The sequence below is a fragment of the Callithrix jacchus genome, chromosome 21, assembly GCF_049354715.1.
Source record: "Callithrix jacchus isolate 240 chromosome 21, calJac240_pri, whole genome shotgun sequence".
Classification (NCBI taxonomy): domain Eukaryota; kingdom Metazoa; phylum Chordata; class Mammalia; order Primates; family Cebidae; genus Callithrix; species Callithrix jacchus.
In genome coordinates this window covers 42378997-42397724 of record NC_133522.1, presented here as the reverse complement: position 1 = coordinate 42397724, position 18728 = coordinate 42378997, and the positions used below count along the sequence as shown (strand labels likewise).

General features: G+C 40.6%; 1 protein-coding gene across 3 annotated transcripts in view; it reads right to left on the bottom strand.

Moving 5' to 3' along the window:
- Positions 1-18728, bottom strand: part of MORC3 (MORC family CW-type zinc finger 3) — a 54409-nt gene that overhangs the window by 20298 nt on the left and 15383 nt on the right. For all 3 annotated transcript variants that reach the window (XM_054249123.2, XM_054249124.2, XM_054249126.2), the window contains 6 exons: positions 17714-17927; positions 16422-16570; positions 14480-14627; positions 11552-11680; positions 11222-11341; positions 7257-7354 (listed from right to left, as the gene is read on the bottom strand). In XM_054249123.2, the coding sequence (XP_054105098.1) occupies positions 7257-7354; positions 11222-11341; positions 11552-11680; positions 14480-14627; positions 16422-16570; positions 17714-17927 (858 nt within the window). The remainder of the gene's footprint in view (positions 1-7256; positions 7355-11221; positions 11342-11551; positions 11681-14479; positions 14628-16421; positions 16571-17713; positions 17928-18728) is intronic.

Genomic DNA, 18728 nt, shown 5'->3' with positions numbered 1-18728 from the left:
CTGAAGCAGATAGTGGAAGAATTGGTACTGCACAGATTTATTTTTAGGAAAATAAAAATGTGCTGGGCATGGTGGCTCATACCTGTAATCCCAGCATTTTGGGAAGCCAAGCTGGGCAGATCACAAGGTGAGGAGTTCAAGACCAACCTGGCCAGTATGGTGAAACCCTGTCTCTACTAAAAATACAAAAATCAGCCGGGCATGGTAGTGCACGCCTGTAGTCCCAGCTACTCAGGTGGCTGAGGCAGAAGAATCACAAGATCGCACCACGGCACTCGAGCAAAAAAAAAAAAAAAAAGTCTGGCTGGGCGTGGTGGCTCATGCCTATAATCCCAGCACTTTGGGAGGCTGATACAGGTGGATCACGAGGTCAAGAGATCGAGACCATCCTGGTCAACATGGTGAAACCCCATCTCTACTAAAAATACAAAAATTAGCTGGGCATGGTGGCGCTTGCCTGTAGTCCCAGCTACTCGGGAGGCTGAGGCACGAGAATTGCTTGAACCCAGGAGGCGGAGGTTGCGGTGAGCCGAGATCTTTTCTCTTCCTTCTGATTTTCTTTGTTTTGGGTTTTGTTTCATTTTGAGACGAATTCTCACGTCACCCAGCCTGGGGTGCAATGGTACAATTTAGGCTCACTGCAACCTCTGCCTTGTGGGTTCAAGCAATTCTCCTGCCTCAGCCTCCCAAGTAGCTGGGATTGCAGGTGCCCACCAACACACCTGGCTAATTTTTCTATTTTTAGTAGAGATGGGGCCAGGGGTGGCAGCTAACACCTGTAATCCCAGCACTTTGGTAGGCCGAGGTGGCTGGATCACCTGAGGTCCGGATTTAGAGACCAACTTGGCCAAGGTGGCAAAACCCCATCTTTACTAAAAAAAAAAAAAAAAAAAAATTAGCCAGGCTATGTGGCAAATGCCTGTAATCCCAGCTACTTGGGAGGCTGAGGCAAGAAGAATTGCTTGAACTTAGGAGGCGGAGGTTGCAGTGGGCCAAGATTGAGCCACTGCACTCTAGCCTGGATGACAGAGCGAGATTCTGTCTCAGAAAAAAAAAAATAAAAGAGTAGAGATGGGTTTTCACCATGTCAGCCAGGTTGGTCTCAAACTCCTGATCTTAAGTGATCTACTCACCTCAGCCTCCCAAAGTGCTGGGACTGTGGTTCCCTGATGGTCTAGTGGCTAGGATTCGGTGATTTCCAAAGTGCTGGGATTACAGGTGTGTGCCACTGTACCCGCCTGAGTCATGGCACCCAGCCATGATTTTCTTAACATTTTTTCATTAGCTTACTTTAAAAATACTGTATATATTATATTTAACATATAAAACACATGTTAATAGATGGTTTTCTTTCTTTCTTTTTTTTAAAGAGACAAGGTCTTGCTCTGTCACCCTGGCTGGAACACAGCAGCAAAATCACAGCTCGCTGTAGCTTCAAAGTCCTAGGCTTAAGTGATGATTCTGCCTCAAGCCTCCTGAGTAGCCGGGACTACTGGTGTGTGCCAGCAACCCCAGCTGAATCAACTATTTATGTTATCAGTCAGGCTTCCATTCAACAGCAGGCTCTTAAGGTTTTGGGCAGTCAGGTTATACGTGGATCCTTGACTGAGGGATATTTAGTATCCCTAAACCCTGTGTTGCTCAAGGGTCAATGGTACTTAACATTGTCAACTACTCGTACAAGTTGAACATACAAAATGCATAAATCCACATTGCTTCAAATCTGAAACTTTTTGAGTACCAACATGATACTCAAAGCAAACGCTCGTCAAAGCCCTCTGGACTTCAGATTTTCGATTTGTGATGCTCAATCAGTAAGTATAAAGCCAACATTCCAAAATATAAAAAAATCCAAACCAAATCGCTTTTGGTCTCAAAGATTTCAGATAAGGATACTCAACCTGTAATACAGCTTTATGTCTTCCTTTTCAACACTTTTCTTTCTTTTGCCTTATTACATTAGTTATTTTCTCAAGAACATTAGTGAATAGATGATATCCTTAACTCTTTCCCACCCTTCCAGGGAAAGCTATCAATTGTCCCTCATTAGTAATGTTGCTTGCTGTGTGTATAAATACTCTGTTATTATGCCCTTTGATTCACAGTTTTTGTAAGTGTTCCTTTTAAAAATAATCACGGGGTGGGAGGTGGAAAAAAATAATAATCACAAGTGCTTTTTCTGGTATCTATGTAGATAACCATAAGGATTCTCTTTTATTTAACAATCAATATGATGTCATCAATATGATGACCTAAATTCACTTTTTACATTAAAACCATCCATGTTGTCTTAGAACACAGCCCACTTGGTTTTAATGGTATTATGCTTTTAGCATGTCACTGGATGGTATTTACCATTATTTTTTTATTTTATTTTTTAGGGAGGAAGGGAGGGAGACAGGAAGGGAGGAAGGGAAGGAGGGAGGGAGGGAGGGAAGGGAAGGAAGGAAATCAGGCAATGAGAGAGACATTGCCAACCTGGATCTAGAGGTCTACAAGTTTATTTTTTCTTTTTTTGAGAGAAGTAAAGGAAAAAAAGGGAGTGAAGGAGAGGAAGAAAGAGGAAGAAAAAGAGGGAGAGAGAACAAAAATGTTGCTTTATTCCAAAAAAAATGGGTATTAATAATGGTCAATCAATATTTCATTTAAACCTATGAGTAGGTGTGATGTGGTATTGACTAGAACGTTTATTTTGTGTATTGAAAGTGGAGAGCTCTATAAATATTTACTAAGTTCACTTGTTCCGGATCTGAGTTCGAGTCCTGGATATCCTTATTAATTTTCTGTCTCATTGAGTCTAAGCCTCTATGTATCTGGGTGTTAGGATTGTTAGCTCTTGTTGTTGCATTGATTCTTTTACCACTATTATCTTTGTTGCTTTAAAATCTATTTTATCAGATGCGAGAATTGCAACTCGTGCTTTTTATTTATTTTTGCTCTCCATGGTAAATCTTTGTCCATCCCTTTGTTTTGAGTCTTTGTGTATCCTTGCATGTGAAACAGGTCTGGATGTAGCATACCGTTGGGTTTTGGCTGTGTCTTTTGATTGGGGGATTTAGTCGATTTAAATTTAGGGTTACTGCCATTTGATGTTAACTGGCTGTTTTATCCATTTGTTGATGTAAATTCTTCTTTATGTTGATGCTCTTTACTTTTTGGTGTATTTTTAGAAAGGCTAATACTGGTTGTTTCTTTCTGTGTGTAATGTTTCTTTCAGAAGCTCTTGTAAAGCCAGTCTGATGGTAATAAAATCTCTGAGTACTTGCTTATTCATAAAAGATTTTATTTTTCCTTCAGTTGTGAAGCTCAGTTTGGCTGGATATGAAATTCTGGGCTGAAAGTTCTGTTCTTTAAGAATGTTAAATATTGGCCCCAACTCTCTTCTGGCTTGTAGAGTTTCTGCTGAGAGATCTGCTGTAAGTCTGATAGGCTTCCCTTTGTGGGTAACCTGACCTTTCTCTCTGGCTGCCCTTAGTATTTTCTCCTTCGTTTCAACCATGGTGAATCTAACGATTATGTGCCTTGGGGTTGCTCTTCTTGAGGAATATCTTTGTGGTGTTCTCTGTATTACCTGGGGTTGAATATTGTCCTGCTTTGCTAGTTTAGGAAAATTTTCCTGAATGATATCCTGAAGAGTATTTTCCAGCTTGGATTCATTCTCTCTGTCACATTCAGGTACACCTATCAAACGTAAATTTGGTCTTTTCACATAGTCCCACATTTCTTGGAGACTTTGCTCATTCCTTTTTATCCTTTTTTCTCTAATCTTGTCTTCTTGTTTTATTTCATTAAGTTGGACTTCGACCTCTGATATCCTTTCTTCTCCTTGAACAATTCGAGTGTTTAAACCTGTGCATACTTCTCGGAGTTCTTGTATTGTATTCTTCAGTTCCATTAATTCACTTATATTCCTCTCTAAGTTGTCTATTCTCAGGATTTTGTCAAACCTTTTTTCAAAGTTCTTAGTTTCTTTACACTGGGCTACAACATGTTCTTTTAACTCACAGAAGTTTCTTATTATCCATCTTCTGAAGCCTGATTCTGTTAATGGGATGCGCTCGTTCTCCATCAAGCCTTGTTCCCTTGTTGATGATGATCCTCTTTAGAGGGAGAGGCATTCCGATTTTGAGTATTCTCAGCCTTTTTACGCTGGTTTCTTCCCATCATTGTAAATTTATCCAACTGTCGTCTTTGTAGTTACTAACTTTCAAATTAGGTCTCTGAGTGGACATCCAAGTTGTTAATATCCAGGGCCGAAATATGAGCAACCCACTGTGCTGGCCAAAACCACAGTGTTAAGACTGATGGTGCTTTTCTCCCCAGGAATCTCCAGTCTGGCTTCCTTCTTGAGTCCGTAATAGGTGACGTTGCCTTCCCGGAGCTCCAAACATCAGTCAGAAGGGGAACCAGTCCCATTTACTCTGCACCAAGAGCTGCCGCGCAGAGGTGCCGGCAAAACCGCTGCACCGGCCACAAGAGTCATGCTGGCGACCCGTGCAGCTCCTCCAAACCTAGGTCAGAAGGGGAACCAGTCCCGTTTACTCTGCACCAAGAGCTGCCGCACCGAGGTGCCGGCAAAACCGCTGCGCCGGCCACAAGAGTCGCGCTGGCGACCTGTACCGTTCCTCCACTGGGAATCTTCTGCTCCGTGAGCGACCAAAAATTTGTCTGAAAGTGTGGCATCCTCTCATTCTCTGCGCTTTCACTGGGAGCTGCAATCCTGAGCTGTTAGCCATCAGCCATCTTGGATCGTTTCCCCCATTATTTTAATTAAGACTTTCAATTCTATGATGAGAGACTGACATAAATTTCCTTTCCTGTACTCCTGAGCTTACTATCAAGGTTATGTGGCTTCATAAAACCTTTGACTATTGTGAACAGTGCTGCAATAAACATGAGTGCAGGTATCTCTTCACATACACTGATTTCCTTTCCTTTGGATATATATCCAGCCATGTGATTGCTCAATCATATGGTAATTCTGTTATTAGTTTTCTTGAGTGACCTCCATCTTATTCTCCATAGCAACTATACTAATTTATTTTCCCACTTATAGTGTATGAGGGTTCCCCTTTCTTCACATCCTCATCAGCATCTATTAACAAATAAATGAATAAAAAAACTATGGTACATATATACAATGGAATATTATTCAACCACAAGAATAGTCATTTGTAATGACATGGATGTAAATGGATATACCTGGAGGACATTATGTGAAGTAAGTCAGGTATAGAAAGACAAATATCTCATGTTCTCATTCATACATGAGAGCTAAAAAATACTCATCTTAGGACATAGCAGCATGAGGGTTACCAGAGGCTGGGACACGGAGTGCAGAGAGGGAAATAAAGAGGGGATGGCGAATTAGTATAAATATAATACAGCTGCTGGGCACAGTGGCTCACACCTGTAATCCCAGCACTTTGGGAGGCCCAGGCAGGAGGATCACGAGGTCAAGAGATTGAGACCATCCTGGCCAACATGGTGAAACCCTGTCCCTACTAAAAAATACAAAAATTAGCTGGGCTACTCAGGAGGCAGAGGCAGGAGAATTGCTTGAACCCAGGAGGAGGAGACTGCAGTGAGCCGAGATTGCACGACTGCACTCCAGCCTGGTGCCTGGTGACAGAGCAAGACGTCTCAAAATAGAATAAAAAAATAAAATAAAATAAATATAATACAGTTAATTAGAAGGAATAAGATCCCGTATTTGGTAGCACAATAGGACAACTGTAGTTAGCAGTAACACTCATATATTTCAAAGTAACTAGAAGAGCAAAACTGGAATGTTCCTAACACAAAACATGGTAACTGCTTGAGGTGATGGATATCCCAATAACCCTGGCTTGATCATTATGTATTTATATGCTTGTAATAAAATATCACATGTATTTGCATAAAAATGGATTGTTATGTGTTGTTTCAAATTAAAAAGATTGGTGCCACTTCTTCCTTAAATGTTTGAATTTAGTATGTGGGAAGTTTTCTAACCAACTGATTCAATTTCAAAGGAATACGTCCACCTCATTTAAAATAGAGAAAACTTGTTCACGCTATCTGCTTAATGTTTCATGTCTGTAGACTCTACAGCAATTTCCTCTTTTTCATTTCTAATACTGATGATTTGTATTTTCTCCTTTTTCATTAACTGGTCTTGCCAGATACTTATAGACTTTATTAGTCCAAACAATGTTCCGGCCTTTTTTTTTTGAGGCAGGGTCTCTTCTGTCACCCAGGTGGGAATGTAGTGCCACAATCATGGCTGATTGCAGTCTCAATCTCCCAAGCTCAAGTGATCCTCCCACCTCATCTTTTTATTTTCTATAGAGATAGGCTCTCCACTATGTTGCCCAGGCTGGTCTCAAACTCCTCAGCTCAAGAGATCCTCCTGCAATGGCCTACTGAAGTGCTGGGATTACAGATGTGAGCCACTGTACCTGGCCTTTTTTCTCCTGAGACGGGATCTCACTCTATCAACCGGGTTGGAGTATAGTGGCGCCATCTCGGCTCACTCCAACCTCCATCTCCCTAGGCTCAAGCGATCCTCCACCTCAGCCTCTTGAGTAGCTGGGACTACAGGCACATGCTGCCACACCTGGCTAATTTTTTGTATTTTTGGTAGAGACAGGATTTTGTGCCACTGCACCCAGCAGACTTTTATGATTGAGTCAATCACAAATTTATTGTCTCTGGGCTCCAAATCCAGCCCAAGTTCTGGTACTCTTGTTACTATTCTGCCCAGTGACCTCCCAGAGGCTTTGGCTGTGCCCACTAGACCATGCTCTGCCGACCAGCAGTCTTCTGCTAGCTCCAACAACATAAGGCACCCTCTACAGACCAGCTCCACCTATTCACACACTCTGTCAATCAGAGACTGTGTCTATAGGTCAGCACTGGCCAGGCCCTCTATTTACCTATTTAAATTATTGACTTCTTTTTAAAGTTTATTTTCAAAATACTTTCATAACTTAAACTAAGTATTTTGCCATCTTGTGGATATTTTTAGTTTACTTATGAAATTATAATTATGTTATCGAACTTTAAGAAAATAAGTAGGAAGGGACTTACACAGAAAGCTAATATAACAATCTTCCCTTCTAGAAACTGTAACCTACACAATCACAAGTAGTATATTCAAACCTATCTTTACTAATAAGGTATTTCTGAGATTCGTAGAAAATAGAGAAAGTTCCTGCTTTCTTGGTAATCCATTTCCTAGGAACCTCAGTCAATAATTTAAATAGGTAACATACCTGTACTCATTAGTATAGTCGAAATCTTGTTTATTATGAGTTGGCTTAAGGAAATTACACTCTATAATTCCAACCACTCCAACACCCATGTTGTTTGCCTGAAAAATAAAATGAAATCAGCATTTTCAGCATAAGACATGATGCTCAAAGTAAGTATTCTTAAAGAATTATAGATTGCATATTTTCCTCTATTTTATCTTGTATGATCCTCATCATATTTATTTATCTACTTAGAGACAGAGTCTCATATGGTCACCCAGGCTGGAGTGCAGTGGCGTGATCTTGGCTCACTGCAAGAAACATGAGACCTCCCAAGTTCAAGCAACTCTCGTTGCCACAGCCTCCCGAGTAGCTGGAAATACAGGCATGCACCACCAAGCCCGGCTAATTTTTGTATTTTTAGTAGACACAGGGTTTCACCATGTTGGCCAGGCTGGTCTTGAACTCCTGACCTCAAGCAATCTACCAGCATCGGCCCCAATGTGTAGGGATTACAGGCATGAGCCACTGCACCCAGCCAATTCTCATCAAATTTAGGCTGAAAAAGAAAAGGGTAGATGATACATTTTCCTGGGAGTTAATTTCTATATACATTAGAGTCTACCTCAAAAGCCCTTTTGAATGTTGGCAAGTATCCATTTAGAAAAGTATTATCATTCCTAATTTTACACAAGAGAAAAAGGACTACCTCTACTTGGATAAAATTCTTTTTTTTTTTTGAGACGAGTTTTTCTTACTCTGTCACCAGGATGGAGTGCAGTGACGTGATCTTGGCTCATTGCAACCTCCACCTCCTAGGTTCAAGCAATTCCCCTGCCTCAGCCTCCTGAGTAGCTGGGACTACAAGCGCACGGCACCATGCCCAGCTAATTTTTTGCATTTTAGTAGAAACGGGGTTTCACCATGCTGGTCAGGATGGTCTTGATCTCCTGATCTCATGATCCACCTGCCTTGGCCTCCCAAAATGTTGGGATTACAGGCATGAGCCACCGTACCTGGTCTAGGATACAATTTCTTAGAGAACAGAAACCACAAATAATTCATCCAGATAGTGTAGCGACTAGCAAAGACTCTGAAAGGCAATATTCCGTAAGTTTGCAAGATAAAAGTTAAAGTCATTTACCCAAAATTACACATCCAGTTACTAAAGATGAGGAAATAAAAACCTAGGTTGGTTTTTTAAATCTACTAGCTAAAATGTTGAACTCCAAGAATATGATTCATCTTCTGATTATCTACATGAGATTAACAAGTATATTCATGATTGTAGCTGTATTTCTTAGCCTATGAAGAAAAAATAAAATAACATGTAACTCATAAAATGACAATTTTTACGAACACAACTATGGACCAAACCATACAACCAATCCTAATTCTGCTCTATCAAAATCCATCAGGTTCACCATTTCAGACTACGGTAATAACAAGATCCTTTAATTTGTGGTTCTTATCCATCTTCCGTCTAGCCTTATCATTGTGCCTCTCTCATTCCTCTGTTCTCCACTTAAAATATGGTCCAGCCACAGTAAATTACTCCCTTTATGATGTCATACTCTCAGAAACCTCTTTCTCTGCCTTTTCACATGTTTTCCCTACCTGGAAAGCCCTTCCAGACTTTGCAGTCAATGTTGACTCAGACAATGAAGTCAGCTGAGACTCAACTCAACACACAGAAAAAGAAGCCTTTGCTGATGCTTCCAAGGATGTTCCACAGTCCCCTCACAAAACTGAGCTTTGAGGACATGCTCTGTATTTTATTAACATTTTATGCTGAGCACCCAGCACCGCAAATCACAATGGGCATTTTACTAAATTCACAGAATGCAAATACTAGGCCCAGTTCACCATCTGCTAAAGACGAATATTATTATTTAGCTGTAACAGCCTATTTTTACAAGGTTGAGCTTAACTAGGAAATACACACCATGCCAATTTAACTAGGCTGGGAAAATGGGCCATGTATGTATCTTGTTTAAGTCAGATTAATAACTGATAAAAGAAAAAAAAATTTACATTCCATGGTAGACATAAAGTTCATTTACTTTTGCAAATATGCTGTATTTGGGCTCTTGCCATGTAAAGTAAGTAAAGCAGAGTCAGAACCCCTGTTAATATTCAAGGTGAATCCACAGTGTTATATGGTGTAGAGCCAGTATCATTCTACAAAAAACTTAGAATAAAGTAAGATAAAGAATTACCACCAAAATCTTAGAAATATGCAATGGATCCATATCCAAATGCACTCAAATGTGTTTGTGTCTGAGATCCACACTGTTACGCCTTAGGTAAGTTGCTTCATCTATTTATTATTAGTCCCAATTTCCCTATTTTTAAGAGACAGGGTCTCACTCTGCTGCCCAGGCTGGGGTGCAAGGACAAAATCATAGCTCACTTTAGCTTCAAACTCCAGGGCTCAAGCACTCTCCCACCTCAACCTCCTAAATAACTGGGACTACAGGGATGTACAACCACAACTGGCTAATTATTTTTGTCATTTTGTAGAGACAGTGATTTTTTTTTTGGAAATAGTGTCTCACTCTGCTGCCTCGACTGAAAAGCAGTGTCACAATCTTGGCTTATTATAGCTTCTACTTCTTGGACTCCAGCAATCCTCCCACCTCAACCTCCCGAGTAGCTGGGACCACAGGCATGCACCATCAGGCCTAACTAATTTTTAGAGTTTTTTTTGTACAGACGTTTTGCCCCAATGCCCAGGCTGGTCTTGAACTCCCAGGCTCAAGCAGTCCACCTGCCTTGACCTCTCAACATGCTGGGATTACAGGTGTGAGCCACCGTACCCAGCTGAGACAGAGACTTGATATGTTGCCCAAGATGATCTTGAAGTCCTGGGTTCAAGTGAGCCTCCCACCTCAGCCACACAAAGTACTAGGATTATAGGACAAGCCACTGTGTCTGGTCCCCAACTTCCTTATGCATAAAATAGAGATAAAAGAAATATTCTGTCCCTACCTCACAGGACTGTTCAGGATCAAATAAGAAATTAATGGGCTAGGCACACTGGCTCACACCTGTAATCCAAGCACGTTAAGAGGCAGAGGCAGGCAGATGACTTCAGGTCAGGAGTTTCAGACCAGCCTGGTCAACATGGTGAAACCCCATCTCTACTAAAAATACAAAAACTAGTCAGGCGCGGTGGCACACACCAGTAACCCCGGCTACTTGGGAGGCTGAGACATGAGAATCGCTAGAACCGGGGAGGCAAAGGTTGCAGTGAGCTGAGATCACACCACTGCACTCCACTCCAGCCTGGGCAAGAGAGTGAGGCTCCATCTCCAGAAAAAAAAGAAAAGAAAGAAATTAATATAACAGCCAGGTGTGCTGGTGCACATCTGTGGTCCCAGCTATGCAGGAGGCTAAGATGTGAGATCACTTGAACCTGGGAGACAGAGGTTGCAGTGAGCCAAAATTGCACCTCAGCACTCCAGCCAGACACACAGCCCTCTCAAAAAGTAAAAATAAATAAAGCTGGGCATGGTGGTTCACGCCTGTAATCCAACACTTTGGGAAGCCAAGGCAGGTGGATCACCTGAGGTCACAAGTTTGAGACCAGCCTGGCCAACGTGTTGAAACTTATCTCTACTAAAAATACAAAACAATTAGCCAGGCATGGTGGAATGTGCCTGTAGTCCTAGCTAGTTGGGAGGCTGAGGCAGGAGAAGCACTTGAACCCAGGAGGCAGAGGTTGCAGTGAATTGAGTTGATATTGTGCCACTGCACTCCAGCCTGAAAAAAGAGTGAGATTCTGTCTCAAAGAAAAAAAAAAAGAAAAAGGAAAAGAAAATATAATTTAAATACCATACTAATGTTATTTTTATAAAACTGACATTGAAAAGTCATAGGCAAAAGGTACGATAAAATTATTTAACATTTGACCCAATAGCATATATTATCCTAATTTTTGTGGAAAATAGACATTTTCTTTTCAAATAAAAAATAAAGCTTACCCTTAACTGACATCCAACTTTTTCATAAGCTTTGATGAGTCTATTTCTGTGATACATCATTATCCCATAATGATCTTTATTTCTGCAGTTGAATCCAAAGGTAATTCTCACTGTTTTAGACTTAAAATATTAAGGTAAATTTTGAACCTAACACTTTGCTCAGTTCAAATCATCCTTTCTATTTCATTCTTTAGTAGGTCTAAAAGTACACAAAGAGGGCAAAGCTAGAGAAGACTAGAACCCCTATCCACATAGAAGGGGAAAGGGGCAAAGGAGAATACACCTGATTAATATATGCTCTATAAGGAATCATAAAAAGGAAAAGGATACTAAAAATTTTGGTCGATAAACATCACGTTCAATGTAGGCAAGACTCTTCGAAACCAGCTGTGTCTTCACTTTCTGTCCACGTAGAATGATCTGCATTCTCGGCTTTAGATACAATATACTGCAATAAGCCTGCAAAGTAACGTAAGAAGTTAGTATCGACCGGGCATGGTGGCTCACGCCTGTAATCCCAGTACTTTGGAAGGCCATGGCAGGCGGATCACAAGGTCTGGAGTTCCAGACCAGCCTAGCCAATATGGTGAAACTCTGTCTTTGCTAAAAATACAAAAATTAGCTGGATGTGATAGCGCACGCCTGTAGTCCCAGCTACTCGGGAGGCTGAGGCAGGAGAATTGCTTGAACCCGGGTGGCAAAGGTTGCAGTGAGCCATGATTGTACCACTGCACTCCAGCCTGAGACTCCATCTCCAAAAAAAAAAAAAGTTAGTATCTACAGGTTTGTGCATCACTACTTAGACGTGGATTTACATAAACACTCTCCTCTTAACTTGATAAAAGACAAATTAACTCTTCGATAAAACAGACTATAAAGTTGTATGTTATTCTATTTTTCATTAAAATTAAGCTCAATGCACTGCAGCCAGGAAAAATGACTTGCAAAGTACAATCAACTGATATAGATGCTGAAACACTTAATATTACAGAGTATGAAAAATTACAAAACAGCACACATGGTATGATCACATTTTAATTTTTAAAAATGTATATATGTAAAAAAAGGTGCATTTTCTGATTTTTCTGTCAAGTACGGAGGTGGAAGCTGCAGTGAGCCAAGATCATGCCACTGCACTCCAGCATGGGCAACAGAGGGAGACCCCCATCTCAAACAAAAAAAAAAGTTTCAACACAAAACTAAAACTTTGAAATTTTCTATTACTTTTCCGGACTCTTGATTTCAAAAAAAGTGGTGCTTTGTGTCATTTAAAAAACATATTTTGTAGAGTACTAAACCCATACCATCTTCTCTGGCTGCCTCTGAACCTGTTTCATACTTGAGTATGATATACTCAAGTATGAAATAATAGGACATACACTACAAACACTTTAGGAAACGTCAACGAATAGTAAATATCTGCCACTATAATTGCTAAGAATTTAGCAAAAATTACATGTTTAATCTGTAAATGTCTAATAAATCCATAGGCTGGGGTTAGAGAATAATTTTAACACAAGAAATAAAGCATCCCAGCACTTTGGGAGGCCAAGGCGGGTGGATCACAAGGTCAAGAGATCGAGATCATCCTGGTCAACATGGTGAAACCCCGTCTCTACTAAAAATACAAAAAATTAGCCGGGCATGGTGGCGTGTGCCTATAGTTCCAGCTACTTGGGAGGATGAAGCAGAAGAATCACTTTAACCCAGGAGGCAAAGGTTGTGGTGACCCAAGATCATGCCACTGTACTCCAGCAGCCTGGGCAACAAAGCGAGACTCTGTCTCAAAAGAAAAAGAAAAAAAATAAATAGAACAAAAAGTATCACATGTCTTATCAAAGTGACTAAAAAATTTGACATTGGCCAGGCACAGTGACTCACACCAATAATACCAGTACTTTGGGAGGCTGAATCAAGTGGATCACATAAGGTCAGGAGTTTGAGACAAACCTGACCAACATGGAGAAACCCCATCTCTACTAAAAATACTAAATTAGCCAGGCATGGTGGCACATGCCTGTAATTCCAGCAACATGGGAGGCTGAGGCAGGAGAATCACTTGCACCTGAGAGGTTGTGGTGAGCCAAGATCATGCCAACCTTAATTTACTGACATTGTTATATCAAGATATTAATTTCTTCAATCTTCACTTTTTCTTTCTGAGATGGAGTTTCACTCTTGTTGCCTAGGCTGGCATGCAACGGCACAGTCTCAGCTCACCGTAACTTCTGCCTCCCGGGTTCAAGTGATTCTCCTGCTTCAGCCTCCCAAGTAGCTGGGATTACAGGTACCCACCACCGTGCCCAGCTAATTTTTGTATTTTTAGAAAAAGGGTTTCACCATGTTGGCCTGGCTGGTCTCAAACTCCTGGCCCCGGTGATCCACCCATCTCTGCCTCGAAAAGTGCTGGGATTACAGGCATGAGCCACCACACCAGGCCAATTTCTTCAATCTTAAACAGATACTCATTTTGGCCAGGTGTGGTGGCTTACACCTGTAATCCCAGCACTTTGGGAGGCCAAGGCAGGTGGATCACTTGAGACCAGGAGTCAAGACCAACCTGGACACGGCAAAACCCCAACTCTACCAAAAATATAAAAAATTAGCCGGGTTTGATGGCACATGTCTGTAGTCCCAGCTACTCAGGAGGCTGAGGTGGGAGGACTGCTTGGGGCCAGGAGACAGAGGCTACAGTGAGCCGAGATCACACCACTGCACTCCAGCCTGGGTAAGAGAGTGAGACCCAAAAACGTAATCTGCAAAAAGAAAAACAAAAAAACAAAAACCTCATTTCTAAAGGGAAAATCCTAGAGGCATTTATCAAAAAAGCATATTAATGTACATTATCTATCTGTAGTCTATAATTTATTGCTTTAGAAGGACAATTAAGGTATGTATTCTAGAATACGTTAAAATTTTAATGAGACTTTGAATTTGGTGTTTTTTGGTTGAAGGAGTCTGACCACTATATACTGATTAATCTAATAATAATATACTGATTCTAATATGATGATGTCAGCATATAGTAAAAACTACAAGCATTGTTAGACCTGACGACTTCATAATTTAAAAAGGATTTCTAAGCAAATAAATCAACCAATGTGCTAATGAAAAGTTTAACTAAGCTGGTTATGTCTGAGATACTTTCATTCTCTGAGCACTGGCAGCCTTCATATCACAAATAGGTAACATGAGCTCTCTCCTAATACCACCATGACTCAATGATTTTCTCATTTCCACAAAGAGCAGAATACATACCCTCAGGGAGTAGTCACTCTCAGGGGCAATCTGGTCCAGCCTTTCCTGCTTCTTGTATCCTTTCTTCCCTGTTGTCTCATCTAAATCCTCAGGAATTCTGATATCATATTTATCCTTTTCAAAATCAAACTCCGTTGCATTTTTGTAGCTGCAGAAATAATTTTTAGAAAGAACCAAAATTGAACCTCACGGCAAGATAACTGTAAGTTATCACTTACAAGCAAGCACTGTAAGTCATTTAAAAGGTAAGCAAATAAATAAACAGATACGTGGTGCATGTCAGTGGGGGTTTGGGGTGCAAAGGCAAGAGAAAAAGAAAGAAAATGGATCCTGGAAGATGTAGAGAACTCTATGACTCATACCTTGCTGGTAGGAAAACAGTCTGGCATTTCTTAGAAAATAAAATGCAAGTACTATATGATACAGCAATTATAGGTCTGAATATTTATTTCAGAAAAACGAAGACTATATTCAAACAAAACCGTGTATACAAATGTTTATAGCTTTATTTGTAATATCCCAAAACTATAAACCCGTATGTCTTGAACAGGTAAACACACTGCGTTCCATACATACAATGAGATACTACTCAACAAGAAAAAGGTTCAAACTGGCCGGGCGCATGGCTCACACCTGTAATTCTAGCACTTTGAGAGGCTGAGGCAGGTGATCACCTGAGGACAGGAGTTCGAGACCTATCTGGCCAATATAGCAAAACCCCGTCTCTACTAAAAATACAAAAATTAGCCAGGTGTGGTGGCACACCCCTGTAGTCCCAGCTACTCAGGAAGCTGAGGCAGGAGAATTGCTTGAACCTGGCAGGCGGAAGTTGCAGTGAGCTGAGATCAAGCCACTTTACTACAGCCTGGAGGAAAGAGTGAAACTCCATCTCAAAAAAATAAAAAGAGAAAAAGGTACAAACTATACATACAAGAACCTAGAAAACCCCAAAGAATTACGCTAAGTGAAAAAAGCCAATCCCAAAAGGTTTCAATGTTGTTAATGTAACATTCTTAACATGGCAAAATTAATAGAAATGGAGAAAAGATGAGAGGTTGCCAAGGATTAAGAAGGGAGTGGGGGTTATGAGGGAAGTGGGTATGGCTATAAAAGGGCAATATGAGGGATTCCTGCGATGACTAAGGCGTCCTGCATCTTGACTACATCAATGTCAAAATCCTGTCAATATCAACAGTACTACTGTACTATAGTTTTGTTAGATGTTACCACTGGGGGAAAATGGATAAAGTATACATGAAACCTCTATGTTATTTCTTACAACTACACATAAATCTACAGTTATCTCAAAAAGCTTAATAGAAAAAAATCCTCCAGGAGGAGGGGTAGGGAAGTGAAAGCAAGAAAATGAATTCAGGTATCTGAACAGCACAAGCTTTTTTAGTTCTTCAGGCTTATCAGTACCTGTGCTTTATCTGTGACGCAGTATGTCTTAGATCTTTCAATATTAGACATTAATCTTAAATTTTAAAATTTATTTGCAAAGGATTTTATCCTCACAAAGATAAAGGACTATAAACTTTAACAACACAAAAATCTCACCTATATTACTTTTCTCATCAGGTTCTACATCACTTTTAGCTTTAAATAATAGACACAATGGAGAAAGACTTATCCTCCTAAATTTGTCTTCTCACTGATTTTTTTCATTTTTTTTGACAAGAGAGGATGGAATGAGAGAGAATAGAGTACTAACGGAGAATGAATGGCAGGAACAGAAATTTTTTTTAGCAATATGAAAATATCACAAATTGAAGCCAAAATGGCCTCTATAACATATCCTGAACAAAGACAAATCAGTACACCCAAGAATGAGTACCTTTCCATGTATTTCTACTGTGTGTAACAGAAATGAATGTCATGAAAGCACCCTGCACATGCACTTTCCTTCCCAAATGGTCCACATCTAGCTGTCCACATTTACCTTCTAAGATTCCAAATGATGATCCTCGTCCCCTTCTTGCCCATAATAGCGTCAAGTTCTGCCATTAACTTCTGTTCCGTAGAAAACAGAGAATGTTCCAGAATTGCAGCAAGGCTGGCTTTTGATTCTGCCAAATTAATCATCTGTCGTATATCCTAAGTTAAAGACTCAGACTGCCGACATATTTTTCACAATTACAATATGAAAACCAACTCTGTAAACTTAAATAACAGAAAAACTATTTATAAATAATTTTCTAAGGTTTTTTTTTTTTTTTCTTTTTTTTTTTTGACATAGGGTCTCACTATTGCTCAGACTAGAGTGCAGTAACATGATCAGGGCTAACTGCAGCCTAACAGGGACCACAGACACCCACCCCCATGACCAGCTAAGTTTTCAATTTTTTGTAGAAACAGGGTCTCCCTATGTTGCTTGGGCTGGTCTCAAAATTCTGGGCTCAAGCAATCCTCCTGCTTTGGCCTCCCAAAGCAGTGGAATTTCAGGCATCAGTAACCGAGCTCAGTCTATTTTGTAAGTTTTAATATGGCAGTTTGATTTCTTTTTTTTTTTTTTTTTTTTTTCAGACGGAGTTTCGCTCTCGTTACCCAGGCTGGAGTGCAATGGTGCGATCTCGGCTCACCGCAACCTCCGCCTCCTGGGTTCAGGCAATTCTCCTGCCTCAGCCTCCTGAGTAGCTGGGATTACAGGCACGTGCCACCATGCCCAGCTAATTTTTTGTATTTTTAGTAGAGACAGGGTTTCACAATGTTGACCAGGATGGTCTCGATCTTTTGACCTCGTGATCCACCCGCCTAGGCCTCCCAAAGTGCTGTGATTGCAGGCTTGAGCCACTGCGCCCGGCCCAGCAGTTTGATTTCAAACAAACACCAAGAAGAATAAAAAATGAGCAAATTATTCTTAATTTAATACTTTCCAATATTTCAATGTGTTCATACAGAAAGCATTTTCCTAAAGTTATCTTGCTTTTCATGGTCACTAGTCAAATTTTCAAGCCAGACTACAAAGTCTTATTAGTCCACAATAAGCCTGAACAGAAGAGCTATGGGAAGTTTAACATAAAATGTTGAGGATTTCCATAGTAGGAGTCCAACAGAGAAGAGAAAGGGACAAACCCTTAGCCTCAGGTGTAGGGTAAACGCAGCGGACAGAGGTAAGAAATGAAATAGGTGTTACTCCAAGAGAATAATTTGGAGGAAGGCAAAAACATAGATTGTTTTGGAATTATTGCTCCAGTTTCTCCACAGCTTCTATTTCACAACAAAAAGGATATGGTGTTTGTTGAATGCCACTATTGGAACAACAACATGCTCTGCTTTTATGACTTCCAAGTAGGTCTGAGACAAAAAGCCCACGCTCATGCTTTCTCCATTTTTGGTAAAAACAATGGCATCTTTACCCAGACGCATGGAACCCGACTTGAAGCCATTCCCATATAATCCAACGGGGACATGACCATTCATGGTGACTTTGTCACTGAAACCAAAGCTAAGAAGAAAAGAAAGATTTTTTAAAACAATACCTATATCTATATTTTTTCTTAATTCAGTAAGTAATACCAAGTAAACAGCCTGGGTTCAAATGCTGGTCTCATCATTCCTAGCTGTATAATCTTGGGCACATTACTTTTCTGTTGTTTTATTTTTTACATATTAGGCAGATTACTTTTAATCTATTGTGACATGTTTTCCCAGCTCTGCAATGAAGGAAACCAAATCTATGTCACAGGGGAGAGAAAGGACTGCAAGTACTAACAGGGAAACTCATCACTGGCACACCCTGACTAAATAGCTGAGTAAAAGCCATGCTCCCGGGACTGTGAGATTTCACCCCATGAATCTCTTCCTCTAAAAGTTACTCCCAACAAAGTGGTAAGTTTTATTATAAATACTGGTTAGGGGCCGGGCGTGGTGGCTCAAGCCTGTAATCCCAGCACTTTGGGAGGCCGAGGCAGGTGGATCACGAGGTCAACAGATCGAGACCATCCTGGTCAATATGGTGAAACCCCATCTCTACTAAAATTACAAAAAATTAGCTGGGCACGGTGGTGCATGCCTGTAATCCCAGCCACTCAGGAGGCTGAGGCAGGAGAATTGCCTGAACCCAGGAGGCGGAGGTTGCGGTGAGCCGAGATCGCGCCATTGCACTCCAGCCTGGATAACAAGAGCGAAACTCCGTCTCAAAAAATGAAAAAAAAAAAAGAAATACTGGTTAAACCTAATGTACACTAAAGTATCAGTAATTGATATCAGTATACTACAACTCTAAATAAATGGTGGACTTTTAGGG